The sequence below is a fragment of the Chiloscyllium plagiosum genome, unplaced genomic scaffold (assembly GCF_037043375.1).
Source record: "Chiloscyllium plagiosum isolate Xiang-an unplaced genomic scaffold, Cpla_swu_hap1 HiC_scaffold_31, whole genome shotgun sequence".
NCBI classification, from domain to species: domain Eukaryota; kingdom Metazoa; phylum Chordata; class Chondrichthyes; order Orectolobiformes; family Hemiscylliidae; genus Chiloscyllium; species Chiloscyllium plagiosum.
In genome coordinates, this window is record NW_028270169.1 from 39978658 (window position 1) to 39994372 (window position 15715).

General features: G+C 40.1%; 1 protein-coding gene across 1 annotated transcript in view; it reads left to right on the forward strand.

Annotated features, from left to right (window-relative positions):
- Positions 1 to 13780, forward strand: part of LOC148141901 (phosphatidylinositol-3,5-bisphosphate 3-phosphatase MTMR4-like) — a 67443-nt gene extending 53663 nt beyond the window's left edge. Inside the window, exons 16-18 of the mRNA XM_087977132.1 lie at positions 107 to 217; positions 10704 to 10792; positions 13252 to 13780. Of these exons, the coding sequence (XP_087833258.1) occupies positions 107 to 217; positions 10704 to 10792; positions 13252 to 13429 (378 nt within the window). The 3' untranslated portion in view covers positions 13430 to 13780. The remainder of the gene's footprint in view (positions 1 to 106; positions 218 to 10703; positions 10793 to 13251) is intronic.
- Positions 13781 to 15715: the final 1935 nt, after the last annotated feature.

A 15715-nucleotide genomic window follows, 5' to 3' on the forward strand; every position in this document is an offset into this window, starting at 1 on the left:
GGTAGGGTTTGGTACAGTGTAGGCGTTATGGATTTAGTTCACCACCTTTTGTTACTGATAATATGTGCTGTTATATGGTAAATGTTTCAACAACTCTGATTTGCAGACCTGCTTGAGAGAGTCAGATGACAGTGATATTGAGGAATCTCTGTCCGTTCACAGTGACGAGCAGCGCTCAGAAGCAAGTTGGGAGCCTGTGGATAGGAAGGAGACTGAGGTAAGAGCATAGGTTGTTTGTCATTCTTTGTACAACAGAACCACAAAATGGAGAACTCCAGTCAGGAAGCCATTCTTTTAAACCTTTGTGAAGAATTTGCATTTCTTTTTCATTTTGAGTTATATTGCGCAGATGTGAATTATTCAGTGCCTTGGACTTCAACAAAAGCCCCTCTGTCATCCGCTATCCTGCTGTAAAGGAAGCACATTCTCTGTTTCTCTTGTTTACCTGCCTTGCGTTTCCCTGTACCACCATGAGATTGAGGTTATCTTAACACAATTGAAGATTAGTTAGTGGACAGAAAACAAATGTAGAAGTAGATGAGTTCTTTTTTGGGTTAGTAAACTATTACAAGGAGCACATCAAACAAATCAGTGGTTGAGCTTCAACTGTTTGTGGTTTTATAAATTATTTGGATGAGTCAACAAAATGTAATGGCTCCAAGTTTATTGACTATACAAAATTGTATAAGAAGATAGACTGGGGATCCAAGATGGCGGCGACCCAGTAAGACTGAGTCTATAGTGCTCCTCCCAAGACTTGGGCACAGTGGGTCACCTACCCCCTACCAAGCTCACCAAATCATTTATAAATCATTTATAATAGTTTAGTAACTCAATTAGTTGTGTAATATTATATTTAAACAACTTAATCCTAAGTTAAAATGACTAAAGGGAAGGGAGCCCGCAGCTCTCAGCAAGCAGGAACCCCTCCCCCACACTCTCCAGCTGCAGCAGAGGCATCCACAGCCGCCCCGGGGGACTTACCTACAGTAGCAAGTCTTGCAGAAATGCTTTCCAAGCTTGACTCGAAGATCGATGCTTTTATCGTCGAATCCAGAAACCGTTGGGAGTCACTCTCGGCCGCGCTGCAGAAGCACGACCGTGAGATTGAAGAAATTCAACGCCGAGTTGGAGGGGCGGAGCTAAAGGCCGCGACCTCCGAGACAACCGCTCAATCGGCCGTGGATCAGGTCCGGACTCTCGAGCAGCGAGTCCGGACCTTGGAAAATCATATTGACGACCTCGATAATCGAGGTCGCCGAAAAAATATTCGTTTGCTGGGCCTTCCCGAACGGGAAGAGGAAGGCCAGCTTACAGCATTCCTGGAGCAGTGGCTGCCACAACTTTTAAATCTGCAAGCTGGATCAGGCCAGGTAAGGGTGGAATGGGCCTACCGGGTCGCAATACGCGGGCCCGGCTCGAACCAGCGCCCACGCCCGGTCCTGTTCCGGCTGCAGAGCTACAGGGAGAGGCAGATACTCCTAGAAACCTCTAGAAATCTCGGAAAAGACCCCCAAGTTATGATCTACAAAGGATCCAAGATCATGCTATTTCAGGACTTTTCCCCGGCTCTGGTTCGAAAGAGGAAGGCATTCGACGAGGCGAAGAAGCGTTTAAGGGACTTAAATGTTCAGTACTCCTTACGCTACCCAGCGATGTTACGCTTTAACCATGAAGGATCCGTATATAACTTTGGATCACCAGAAAAGGCTAAGGAATTCTTGGACTCTCTTAGACAAACTGTAGGACATAATGGATGTTGGTCCGCTTTCCCCCCCCCCCCCCCCCCACAGCTTTGGTTTATATCCCCTCCCTTTTTTTTTCTTACCTTACTGCGTAATATTATCATGGGGGGTGGGGAGAGGGATTTGATTTTCTCCCCCCCCCCCTTGGAGTTGTTTTCTGTTATTATTTTATGTATATATGAGGGATGTATGTATATGTGTGTGTATGTATATATATATATATATATATAAGCTGGGGGATTTGGTTAATGTTGGTGGGGGGAGGTGGTTACCTTATTCGATCTTACCTCTGTCTTTAGGAGCGGGGTTGTTTTTCCCTTCGTTATTTTGTATTATCATATTTAATTATTATTTGTTGAAGTGGTAATTTTATAGTTATATGTTTATATATGGTATTAACATTACCAAATATACCCAGGTGTTGGTATGGGTGGGGGTGGGGTGCTCACTGTTAACTCTAGCTTTGTACTATATTTGAATTCTCCTCATTTTATTGAGGAGTGCCTGGGTCAAGGGTGGGGCATTGGTTGGGAGAGGATATGAGGGACTTTTGGAGAGGAAGTGACGCCCCCTGGGAACAAGGGGGAAAGTCTCCACTTAGATACGTTTTATATTTTTTTTATTTAGAAATAGTTTTTTACTGTATTGTTGTGGGTGTATTAAAGAGGCTTTATTTTTGTAAATTTTACATGTTCCACGCTCGGGATGTTCTGGATAGGGTTCCCCCTCCCGAGGGGTCTCGGATTGGCCCAGAGGATTATGATTGATCAGTCGGTTAAGTGGTGCACCTGGAATGTCAAGGGGAGTAATTCGCCACTTAAAAGGAAGAAAATATTATCAAATCTTAAGAAGGAAAGAGTTGATATAGCTCTCCTACAGGAGACACACCTGTCAGATAAAGAACACTTGAAATTACGACAGGGCGGAATTGATCAGGCCTTTTTTTCATCTTTTAACTCAAAAAGCAGGGGAGTTGTTATTCTTGTTCGGAAGAATTTCCCTTTCAAAATCCTAAAGCAGATAAAAGACGAATCTGGACGATATATCTTGATTAAAGCCCTCATAAATGGAGAGGAATATGGGATTTTAAATTTGTACTGCCCCCCGGCACACCCCTTTAAATTTATAACGGAAACCTTTTCAAAATTGATGGCTTTTGATGCCCGTCATATAATTATAGGGGGAGACTTTAATTGTATTATGGATCCGGAAATAGATAGGATTCCCAAGAGTACTGCAGGAGTATCTCCCAGATCTAGACAATTGATGGATCTGAACAAAGAATTAGGATTAGTAGATGTATGGAGATGTCTTCATCCACAGGGTAGAGATTTTTCTTTCTACTCTAATCCACATAAATGTCATACCAGAATTGATATGTTTTTTGCCCCCTCGATTTTTTAAAATTCCATATCATCCTGTAAAATAGGTAATATAGCAATTTCTGACCACGCTGCTGTATATATGGAAACTAAGGCGAGGAACAGTGGGACATCCCCTCGGCATTGGCGTATGGACCCCTTCTTAATGAAAGATAGTAAATTTGTAAAGTACTTCTCTCAAGAATTTCAAACTTTTTTAGAAATTAATTCAGGTACAGCTAGCAACCCGTCAATGATGTGGGAGACCATCAAAGCATACACGCGAGGCTTGATCATCTCCTACTCAGCGACCCAGAAGAAATTAAAGGGAGAACAACAGCGTCTGCTTGAAGCCCGCTTAAAAGCGGCTGAAACAGCATACACTGATAGACCTTCTATTATTAAACTGCAAAGGATTACAGCTCTTAGGACAGCTCTAAACACTACACTTACTCAAACGGCTAAGAGGGAAATATTATTTGCAAAGCAAAGGTTATATGAATATGGCGACAAACCGGGTAGATACCTAGCATTTCTTGCAAAGAAAAAAAAGGCCCCTCAGACTATTATGTCTATCAAGGAAAGTACGGGTATTTTGACTCATGATCATAAAAAGATTAATGTGACCTTTAGAGAATTCTATTCTGAGTTATATAAATCACAGGATTGTGAAGATAGGACGAAGAGGATGCAGTCATTTTTTAAAAATTTGACTTTTCCAGACCTAACTCCGGAACAAGTATCGGTCCTAAATGCTCCTCTTACACCCCAAGAAATAGTTGATGCAATTAGGCACCTTCAAAATGGTAAGGCGCCGGGCCCAGATGGCTTTCAAGCTGAATTCTATAAAGAATTTACAGAAATACTGGTTGGTCCACTTATGGACATGTATAACTGTGCATATAGTCAGGGCTGTCTCCCGCCTTCGCTGAAAGAGGCAAATATCTCTCTTATCCTTAAAAAAGGAAAGGACCCAGAAGATTGTACATCATACAGACCAATATCCTTGCTAAATGTAGATTTTAAAATCCTCTCTAAAACGTTAGCACTGAGACTAGAAAGGATACTGCCACATATTATAAAGGAGGATCAGACGGGGTTTATTAAGGGCCGTAGATCATCCAATAATGTTAGAAGGGCTCTGAATATGATTCAAGCTTGTCATCTGGGAAAGATACCAGGAGTAGTGGTTTCATTAGACGCGGAAAAGGCATTTGATAGGGTCGAATGGTCATATTTGTTTTACACATTGGAGAGGTTTGGCGTTGGACAGGTGTTTACCAAATGGATCTCAACATTGTATAGTGATCCCAAAGCAGTTGTGGTTACCAATGGATTAGGCTCGGATAGCTTCAGTGTGGGTAGGGGCTGCCGTCAGGGATGTCCCCTCTCGCCATTGTTATTCACGTTAATAATTGAACCACTAGCAGAAGCTATACGAGCTGATCCTAATATAGTGGCCCCAAGGATTGGTACAGGTAAACATAAAATTACCCTTTATGCAGATGATGTTCTTCTATTCCTCAGTAACCCTTTGATGTCCATACCTCGCTTAATCCAAGTTATTAATACATTTAGTGCATTCTCAGGCTATAAATTTAATTTTTCAAAATCGGAGGCTATGCCAATGGGTGGCCTTGCTGTGATACCCCGCTTAGCGGACGGTTCCCTTTTTCCCTTTCGCTGGTCCCTGGAGGGTTCCTTATATTTAGGCATTTTTATTACTCCAGTATTTGGTCAGTTGTATAAGGCTAATTTTGTGTATTTATTGGAAAGGATAAGGCAGGACCTCCAGCGATGGGGAGACCTGCCAATTTCCTGGTTGGGTAGAATAGCATTAATCAAAATGAATATCCTGCCCCGTCTCCTATATCCTATGAGAATGCTTCCGGTGATGCTGCCGAGGACGGCTTTATGTAAATTATACGGCTGGCTGAGTTCCTTTATCTGGAATCATAGGCGGCCCCTCATTAAGCTGAAGAAGCTACAGCTTCCACAGGCAAGGGGTGGATTGGACTTCCCAGATTTTAGGAAATATCAATTAAGTTCCCTATTAAGTTACATAGCTGATTGGGTCTTGTCTGATCCACAATCAATCTGGTTGGACATCGAGGCTTCTCAAGTAAAATACCCACTTATTAACCTTTTATTCTCAGACAAGAGGAAAATCATTACAGATCACTGTAAAAACCCTATAATACTGAATACAATCAAGGCTTGGAATATAATGCGGCAAAATGAGGGTAATTCACATAAAACATCCCCCTATGCACCAATAGTGGGGGCATGGGGATTCCAACCGGGGTTAACAGATGCCACTTTTAAACTCTGGAGATCCAGGGGTATCTCATGTCTCGGGGATTTATTTAAAGATGGGGTCCTGATGTCTTTCGGACAGCTGCGTCAGAAATTCGGATTACCCAATGGAGACCTCTTTCGATACTTCCAAATTCGAGATTATATACAGAAGAAGACTACGTTATTAGATAGTCTTTATAAATCCGATAGAGAATGTAGTGTCCTACGACCAGTGGGGGTATCTTCCGTCAGTAATATTTATCATTTACTACATGATGAAGTATCGGGAGATATGGATAATCTGCTTAAAACATGGGATCAGGATCTGGGACTAGAAATCTCCACAGAAACGTGGAATGATATCTGGGAAAATGCTAGAAGAATTACTATTTGTAACAGAACCCAGGCTATCCAGCTGAAGATACTTCATAGGGCCCATATAGCACCGGTTCGATTGGCAAAATTTAAGGCAGGAGCATCTCCAATGTGTCCTAAATGCAAAATAGAGGTGGGCACTCTTGTACATTGCTTATGGACCTGTCATAAGATCCGTAGATATTGGACTAAAGTAGCAAGTACCCTGACAGAAATTTTAGGAACGGAAATAAAAGTGGACCCCGTATCTCTCCTCTTGGGCTTTTCGAACTTTCCCTCCCTGGACACGTACGGGAAGAGACTATTTTCTATTCTTTCTTTCTGTGCAAGGAAAAATATTTTGATGAACTGGGTGGCGGAGGGCCCCCCTGGACTTTCAAATTGGCACAGACTAATTATGGAATGTATTCCCCTTGACTTCCTTACAAATATGGTGCACCGAAAGACCGAATTATTTTATAAAATATGGCAGCCCTTTTTGAATTACATAAATACAGATATTTCGGCTATCCTAACAAGGGCTTTTATTTAATTTAATTGAGATTACAAACCTGGCTGGTCTGTGGCCCCTCGGGGGAGGAATCCCGCACGAATACGGGTTTTATTATATCTGATGCTAACACATCCCGAGCATGTAAGAGACTTAAATATACATCCTGGTTAGTTGTAGGTTAGATTAGTAGATAGTTGAGGTTTGTTTGTTTGTTTTTTTTTCTTTTCGGTTTTTTTTGTTGTTTTTGTTTTTTTTTGTCAAATTTTGGCTATTGTATATTTGAGCTAATTGTATATCAATGTTTATATCTGAGAGTTTTGTTTATTTTTGTAAACTTGTAAAAATGTCAAATTTCTAATAAAAATATCTATAAAAACAGATAGACTAAGGGGAATGCAAAACTGAGCACCAGTGATAGGAAAAATAATGGAATATTTTTAGTAAAATAGCTTCCGCAAACGTACTGGATTTGAAGGCAAACTAGAGAAGATTCAGTTGATCAATTCCTGTTATGGAGGGAATTTCTAATGAGGTCAGGATGAGTCTTGGGCTTATACCAAATGGCATTTAGAAGAAGAAATGGAGACCTATTGAAACATATAATATTCTTAGGGGGCTTGACAAAGTGCATCTGGAAAAATTGCTTCCCCTTGTGCAAAGCATCTAGGACCAGTGGTCATAATTTGATTAAGGGATCTTTCATTTAAGACATCTGAAAAATGATTTTATCAGAGGCTAGCGAATCTGTGAAATTCTTCACTGCAGCGAGCTGTCTGAACTGAGTCACTAAAATCTATCTCAGCCTTGTATGTTCTTAGTAAGGGAATTAAAGTTATGGGGAAAAGGCTGGAAAATGGAGCTGAGGATTTTCAGATCAGCCAAGATCTCATTGATTGGTGGAGCAGACATGATGGGCTGGATCATCTATTTCAGGTCCTATGTCTTATGGTCTTTTAGAGAGCATTGAATGTCATCAATAGTTAACATGGATTTCAAAATAGCCATCTTATTTGACCAACTTGAGTTTTTTGAAGACATAACAGAGAGTACACAGTGGTAATAGTAGATGTAATAATATGAATTTTCAAAAGGCTTGCCAATGAGGTGTCCCATAATAAATTAACAAATAAGATTGAAAGATTGAGACAAATAGTGCAATAGATTGCTTGCTAGCTAGATTCAAGACAAAAACAGAGTGGGAATGAAGGATAGTTATTCAACAGTGGCAGAAGATGGGCAATAATGTTCAACAAAGCTTGGGACTATTACTATTCACAATTTAGTTGAGTGATTTGGAATTAAAAATACATTGGCAGGATCTTTCTAGCAGCAGTATTGAGGGTGAGATTGCTGCTGCCATTGGAAAATTCTCCCTACTCAACACTACTGCACATTTCTTCCACTATCTTTCAGCCCAACTTTCATGGAAGTGTGCAGTGTTGGAGGAGTCTTATGAAATTTGCATTTGCTCCCTTCCTACAACACTAACTGATGAACTGTTTTAAAGTCCGGTCTTAATATTAGTGAGGGAGTGAATCGATAGGTTGGTGAGGCAAATAAGTGGGTTGGAGAGTGAGCAGGTTGGTTAATGGTTGGTTGTGTTCAGTTAAGGAGAGTGGCCTGGTGGTTCGTGGATATCAAGACAAGGCAGTTGAGTTGGGGTATAATCGAGTCTGGTCAGAAATTGGTTGGATGGTCAGTGGAAGGGCGTTATGTAGTTAGCCAGATATTGAAATAGGATATAATTTATTTTGGGTAAGTACCCAAGTGAGTACAAGGAACTGTCCAAAGCCAGTCTGTCCTTAGATTTTGTGCAGTTCCCACTTAAGTGCTCATGTTATGAGTTCTGTAGGGTCCTTGTGTGAATCTCTAGTGTTGTATCTTCTGATTTAAGCTTATTGTCACACAGAATAAATTATAACTTTGCAAGTCACTACTTATGGCACCATTCTTGGGTACCAAGGTACAGAATCTTGGGACACAGCAGGAAAATGAAGAAACTTAAGTTTAAAAAGTTGAACATGACAGTCCTTTTTTCTAAAAAGTAGTAACAGAGTTAACAGTTCAACACCACAGTCCATAAGGGCCTGGCCATTGGGGCTCACACTCCTTACATGGGCTGAACCTCACTCCTGCCCTGGGCTGTCTGCTCTTGTCACCTTGCAGACTGTTCCTGCTCCTGTTGTTGCCTCAGGCTGCCTGCTGTCATTCTCACTGGCTGCCTTAGTCTGCTTACTCCTGGTCTTGCCACCAGCCTCCTTGGGCTCCTTGTAGAGATCAAGGCCGGCTGTTTAATTTATGGGTGATATCAAACTGGGTGGGAGTTGCACAATCCTGAGGAGGACTCCAGTTGGTTAAGGAAGACATGAGTAAATTCCAGAGTGGGTATATAATTGGCAAATTATTAGTAGTGAAATGTAATGATGCACGTTTTGGGTGGGCAATACAAGGTGCCACTATTGGTTCAAGTCTAGGTGGAGGTTCTTGAGGTACAAATATATCAATTACAAAAAAATTGCATCGTGTTAGCAATGTTATAAACAAAAGCAAACAAAGAGCTAGATTTTATTTCTACACAGGCAGAATTAAAAAGTAGGAAAGATAAATCTGTGTCACATCTTGTTGAGATGACAGTTGGAGAACTGTATGCAGTTCTACTTGCCTTAAAACAAAGGATATAGAGGTAGGGGAGAGAGTGTGAAGAACATTTGAGGATGATACCAGAAATGCCTGAGTATAAACAGGATGGTTTTCTTCTCTCTTGGAAAAAGAAGGCTGAGAGATCACTTCAGAGACGTCTTTACATTGTGAAAACCATGGTCTCCTTGGTGCAAGAGGCTCAAGTGGCTGAATGGTCTACTGTACTTGTGTTTTAGTAGAGTAAACACATGTTGAAACAGACTTAGAGGATGCACTTAAGGGAAATTAGGCAAGTATATGAAGGCGAACTGAAAAGATGGCTGTGCTGATAGATTTATGAGATGATGAGAGGAGCTTGTGGCACACCAGACTAGTTGTGCCGAGTGGCTGGTTACTATGCCATATATCCTATGTAATTCGATGCAAGGCAGCTGCAGAGAAATAAACATCGATTAAATGAGACAAGGCAGACGCTATTTAGTAGAGGGAATTGTGAAGGTATCAGCCTTTGGGGGAGAAAAAAGAAAAATGGTAATATTTAAATAATAAATAAAGTATTCAGAGCAATGGGGTTTTCCTTGTATGAATTATCAATGTGCAGTCAATGTACAGATTGGAAAGCATGTGATATGTTTGACTTTAAAATAAAAGATTTTGATATAAAGGAAAGGCCTTACTTGAGTTATCTAGGATCTTCATAAAATCACACATGGAGCATTTTGTACAGTTTAGGTCTCCTTTTAATAGCAAAAGGGTCAACTACATTTACAAGTCAGCATAATTACTGAGACCCTCAGGAGCTGAACAGAATATATTTGCTCCCTATCAAGGCCAGTGTGGAATTCCTTTGGATGCCGAAATTTTTCCCAAAATAATCTGTAACATCATCGTATTGTAAGTAACTGGAACTGTATCAGACCCATTTGCTTATACAATACTTTACAAGGTAAATATAAGCAAAGTTTACCCTGTTTAGACTGTGAGGAGTACAGATCGCGATCTCAGAATAAAGGGTCATCTGTTAGAAACTGAGGCAGATTGCAAATTTTTAAAATTCTCTCACCCAGAAAGTTGTCGATGCATAGTTGTTGAGATTTTTCAAGACAGTGATAGATTTTTGGTTGCTAAGAGAATAAAGGGATCATGTGGGAAAATGGAGTTGAGGTACATCAGCTATGATCTCCCTGAATGGTGGCACAGATGAGACTGATCACAGGGCATTCATGTTTCTATTCCTTAAATTACCCCACACTTTCCTTCCACTCTCCATTGCCTGCTCCCTATACCTAATCTTCCCTTTCCTCTGATACCTTGCACTAACTCTCTCCCAGTTTCCCACTAGTGCTTCCTCCACAATATTCCCCTGACGAGGAGCAGTCTGAGATTCGGAACTCTCCAATTCCAAGTAACGATCATTACTTACTGAAATTGTTTACAAAAATTCAAGATTAAGCTTAGGAAAATCTAAATACATCTGTAATAATTGTGTGGCATAAGTTTCCAGGAAAGGCAACAAAATCAAGTATAGATGGGTATGTGTTGGTCCAAAAAAACCAATCCAGTTCATTTGCAAAAAGATGAGGAATTGTCAGTTTTTCTTTCAGTGCTAACCTCTCTTGCTAACAGGTCATGTCTTCAGTTCTTAAGCACAGTTATAGTCTAACAAAATATAGAAAATTTTCCAAAATCTGTAGTTTAATATATGTTAACAGTGGTTGACATGGATATTGGTTATTGGATGTTTGTGTACATCTTAGAAGATTTTTTTTCAAGTTGATTTATTTATTGCAGGTGACACGATGGGTCCCTGACCATATGGCATCGCACTGTTTTAACTGTGACTCAGAATTCTGGTTAGCCAAAAGGAGACACCATTGCAGGTAAGATACAAAGATTTGGCGTCCATACTAAGAAATGTTTGGAAAAGCCTGAAAGTGATTTGGCTTGGTACTTACATTCACTATATCACCTTCTGCATGCTGGAGGTTAGCGATTTGGGGTTTATTGTCAGAGTAGGTTTGAGTAGTTGCTGTAGTTTAGCTTGTACATAATGCACAGTGTTGTTGTGGGGGGAGTGAAAGCTTAAGTGAGAATTATTCTTCATTGTTTATTTTTGTATTTTCATTATTGGGATCTGGATGATGTTGGCAAGGCCAGCATTTATGCCCACCCATCTGAGTTACTTGTGAGGTTATTTCATAAGGATGTTAAGAGTCAGCCACATTGCTGTGGATCTGGAGCCTCATGTAGGCCAGACCAGGTAAGGGCAACCAATTTCTTTTCCTAAAGGACATTAGTGAACCAGGTGGATATTTATGACAATTAATAAGGGTTAATTCCAGATTCTTATTGAATTCAGATTTCATCGTCTGCCATCATGAACTTCGGTCTTGTGTCCCCAGAGCACTGGTCTGGGTCTTTGGCTTACTAGTCCAGTTGCATCACCATTACAACATTGCCTCCTTGTACAATAGGGTACTGATTAAGCAGGCTGCCTTGTTCTGGATTTTGTTAGGCTTCTAAAGTGCCATTAGAGTCATACGTTTTTAGGCAAGTACAGTGTTCAGTCACACTTCTGCTCGTGCACTGTATTTATTTAATGGACAAGCTCTGGGGAGTTAGCAGGTGAGTTACTCACTGCAGAATGCCAGGCTGCTCTTGTAAGCACAGTATTATATGCCCATACTAGATATGTTGAAGTCTGGGAGCGATGAACTTGAAGTGATGAAAATTAGTCAACAGCGGAGGAGTGGCTGTGATTTGAGAATTTACATTGAGGAAACGGTTAAGGGCTTTCAGGAGATCAATGAAACTAAAGGGGAAATGGAATAGCCTGGAGATTTAATTTACTGAGGATTGAGTCACTCATTGTAGAGACCGAAAGTGGAAAGCAATTAAGCTGCCTTAGTGAGAAATTTGAAGTAAGTTTGGGCCTGTAGATTGTGGGGATTTTAAATTAAGGCAATGAGGTTAAAAGAATACAAAATGTTCAAAGGGCCAGAGGATGATCTGGTAAAGTGGTTGACCTTACATCACCAGTTTGGTTAGGGCAGGTAAGTATAGCCAGGCTTTTTTAATGGGCAAGGTATCACGACCAGTCTAGTCATCCATAAGAAGGTAAACTTTGTATTCATGATAAAGGTATTCAGTAAATGGAATGGAACAAACTCAGTAAGATACATCTCCAACAACAACTGATACTTGCCCTAGTGTCTGTAATCTAATAAATATACCATGTGGCTTCTCAGAAGTATTAAGAAGCAAAATTGAACTCCAAGCCATACAAGGTAGGATTAGGCAAATGGCCAAATGCTTGTTCAAGTAGACTGGCTTTAAAGGATATCTGAAAGGAGAGAAACTCAGAAATAATACCAAATCTTCAGGCTGAGGCAACTGAAGGCACAATGGTGGAGAAACTAAAACCAGTGTTTTGAAGAGGTCAGAATTACATGAATGCTGGTATTTAAGAGATTACTGGGCTGGAGGAGATTAGAGATCTGGACAGATAAAGTCATAGAAGAACAAGAAAGCAAGGATGCAAGTTTAACATTGATTATTTGCTTAACTGCGATCAGTGTAGGTCTGAAAGTAATTGGGTGCTGAGTGAGCAAGACTTGGCACAAGCAAGGATATAGTCTGTAGAGTTTTGAGCGGTAGAATGTAGAAGGCTAGCTGCAACAGTCAAGTCAAGGTAAAACAGCTTAAGTAAGGGTTTTATCAGGAGAAGCAGCAGTTGAGTGATCCACCAGTGCTGATGGTCCCTTCAGTATTGTCTCAACACTAGCCCTCTCTACAATTTCCACTACTCAGTCCCAAAAAATTGATGACACAATATATAATTCAACACTCAACTAACAGTCACTAAATGTCACTACATTAAATTAATTTAAAAATGGGGTCTGCCATCCAGCTGAAATAGCATTGCTGCTTTTATTGTTCTACTGGAGAAAAGCTTTGTGTCTGTTTTGAGGGATATGAATCTAACATTGTATTTTGTTGGTTTACACTCTGGGATTTTTCTTTGCCTGATTCTGGTATTAGTTTTGTGTAAAGCTAATAGATTTGGTTTGGGAAGGAAAAATAAACTGGCTTCCTTCTACTGACTATTACTAGCCAGGGATGAAAAGTACATGTGTATTGGGCAAAACTAATATTATGCTCAGTCGCTGCTAAAAAATGTCATATTGTCATTTTTAAAGAATACAGAATATTAATAGGCCTTTCGTCTCCCTGTAGGTATCTTCAAGAGATGGCAGAAAATAGGATTTAAGTGTGAAATGCAATTCTAACAGTCCCATTTCCCTCAGTGATTTTCTTAATGTATTATGTTTATTTCTAGGAACTGTGGGAATGTGTTTTGTGCCAACTGCTGCCACCTGAAACTACCCATTCCAGATCAACAGTTATATGATCCTGTCTTGGTTTGTATTTCCTGCTATGATCAGATTCAAGCGTGCCGCACCCGGGAGATAATGAATCAGCAACTGAAGAAACCCATTGCTACCGCATCCAGTTAAAGTGGCACTCTGCCTTCCCCAACTTGTGCCGTGAAGCTTCTGTTATCCTGGAAACTTGACACTTGAAGGTTAGCTGGGTTCCACAAAAAAAAGCAAATCCCAGCCGGAGAGGTGTTTGAAAGATTTTAAAGTACTGATACGAAAATGCTGCTACAACGAGCTTTTTGACCTGTGCACTATGAACTTTGGGGTGGGAGGGGAAGGGTAGGAGGGGAGAGAGTAGGAAAATAACCAAAATGTTAATAGAAAAGAAACAAATTCATCTCTAACTGATGAGCTACTTAGATTTGAAAAGAAATTCTATTCCTGTGTAAAGAGCTTCTGAGATATAAAATGGAGACTATGTGGTGACCTGTCTCTCAATTGCTTGACCAGCCATTACAAGAATGAGCAGTTTCTGTGCCTCAGTAAAGAATGTGATAGCAGTAGAATTGTGTAAAATCTATTTGTACAATGCAAGCTATAGGGCCTCTTAATTCTAACTACTTTGCAACCTACATTAGTGGTTGTAAAGAGAATGTTTGAGGAACTGTAGGAATTGCTTGTTTAATTCACGCAGGCAACTTAAATTTTATTTCTTGAATTCTCCTGAGATACGTATGATGTTGATTCTGAAATATGCTTCTGAAAAACAATTCTCTAATTTGTTTTCACCTAATCTTTTTAAACTTTTGATGGAAAATGGGAATGTATGTGTGTAATCTGTATGATGTCAGGGAGGGGCAGGTTTGTTAGTGGGAGGATTCCACAGTATTATCACTCTCGTTAGCCAAGATGTCCTCCTTCAGTTTAAATCTTGCAATTTTCTTTCTCTCTTTCTCCCCTTTTCCTTACCAAAAATAATTACGAACAGGAAAAAGCCATTAGACCTTAAAAGCTTGTCCCTTTCTATTTCACAGACCAGCTACACTATCTATTGTGTTTTCATCATACCTCTGTCTCTCCAAGCCTTCATATAATTGTTTTCTGTCCACTTATGCTGTCTATTTCAATGCCTTTACCTGGTATTAATTACGGTTGATGACTGTCTGGATGAAAATATTTAGCCCAGCATTTTCATGAATGACTCTTCTATAATATGTAAATTCTACATGGACAGATCCAACTATACATCTCAAGTAAGTTAAAATATGCGATTATAGGAGTTTGACTGAAGAAGATGATGAGTCTGTTTTCTTATCCTATCTATCACTTCTCCGAGCTTTCCTTTAATGGGCCTCTGTTCTCGTTTTCCTTTCCTTCCTTGTGATGCATTTGCAGGGTCCAGGATAGAGAAGCTTTTCTGTCACACTGAAGTGTGTAATTTTTGGCTATGGCCTGAAGTGGCATGAGGACAACCTTATGCTGGAGATGAATGTTGTGGTGGTCTGCACATGGTTCACCATGGACTATCGCAACAGGATGACTTCATGTAAGGAACTTTGCAAGCCTGGTAATCTGCAGATCTACAAAATTGTTTACTTCCACATTCTCAGAAATTGATAGGCATAACAATGATTTTAAAAGCACATTTTTGAAACACTACTCATTGTTTGAGGATTTATGATTGACACCTTTGTTAGCCCACATTGAAATGGAAGTATTTTGGGAGTCTTCATCGGACTGACGAGAGTCCTTGAACAATTTATTTTACTTTCTTTTCCAGACCTTAAATGGTAATCCTTGCTAATTGTTTAACAGACTGCATTTATTTCTTTCCATTTCCCAAATTTGATGAATTTCACAGGCTCGGATTAAACTGGCTAGGAAGGAATCTTGCTGCTGATAATAAATGTCTGTGGCAGATTGAATTCTCTCATTTTCTATTCATTGATTAGGCATTGAGAGTTGACTCAATGCAGTTGGAGGTGTCATAAAACTTGTAATGGGCGGCCTTTGTGGTGCAGAGGTGGTGTACCTACCTCTGAGCCAGGAATCCCAGGTTCAAGTCCCACCTGCTTCAGAGTTGTGTAATAACAAGTTGATTTGAAGAATATAAAGTTTGTAATAAAACTAAAACAAAACTGACAAAGCACGTCTTGTGTTTTGTCACCGTAAACATATATTTGTTATTGAGCGTGCACTGAAGAGATCAGACTTTTTCAACCTGGAGGTAGGGCGTAGTTTTAGTTAACACTTGGACACATTGGAAATCCATGGAGGGAGTTGTCCTTTGCCCGCATAGTTGACTTTCTAAGAACAAGCCATGACCAATGGGCTGGAAAAATTGAAAAAATGCCGTTGGTCTGATTTTCCAACATGCTACTGCTTCCTTTATTCTTTCCAGGAACTGTTAGGGAGTGAAAT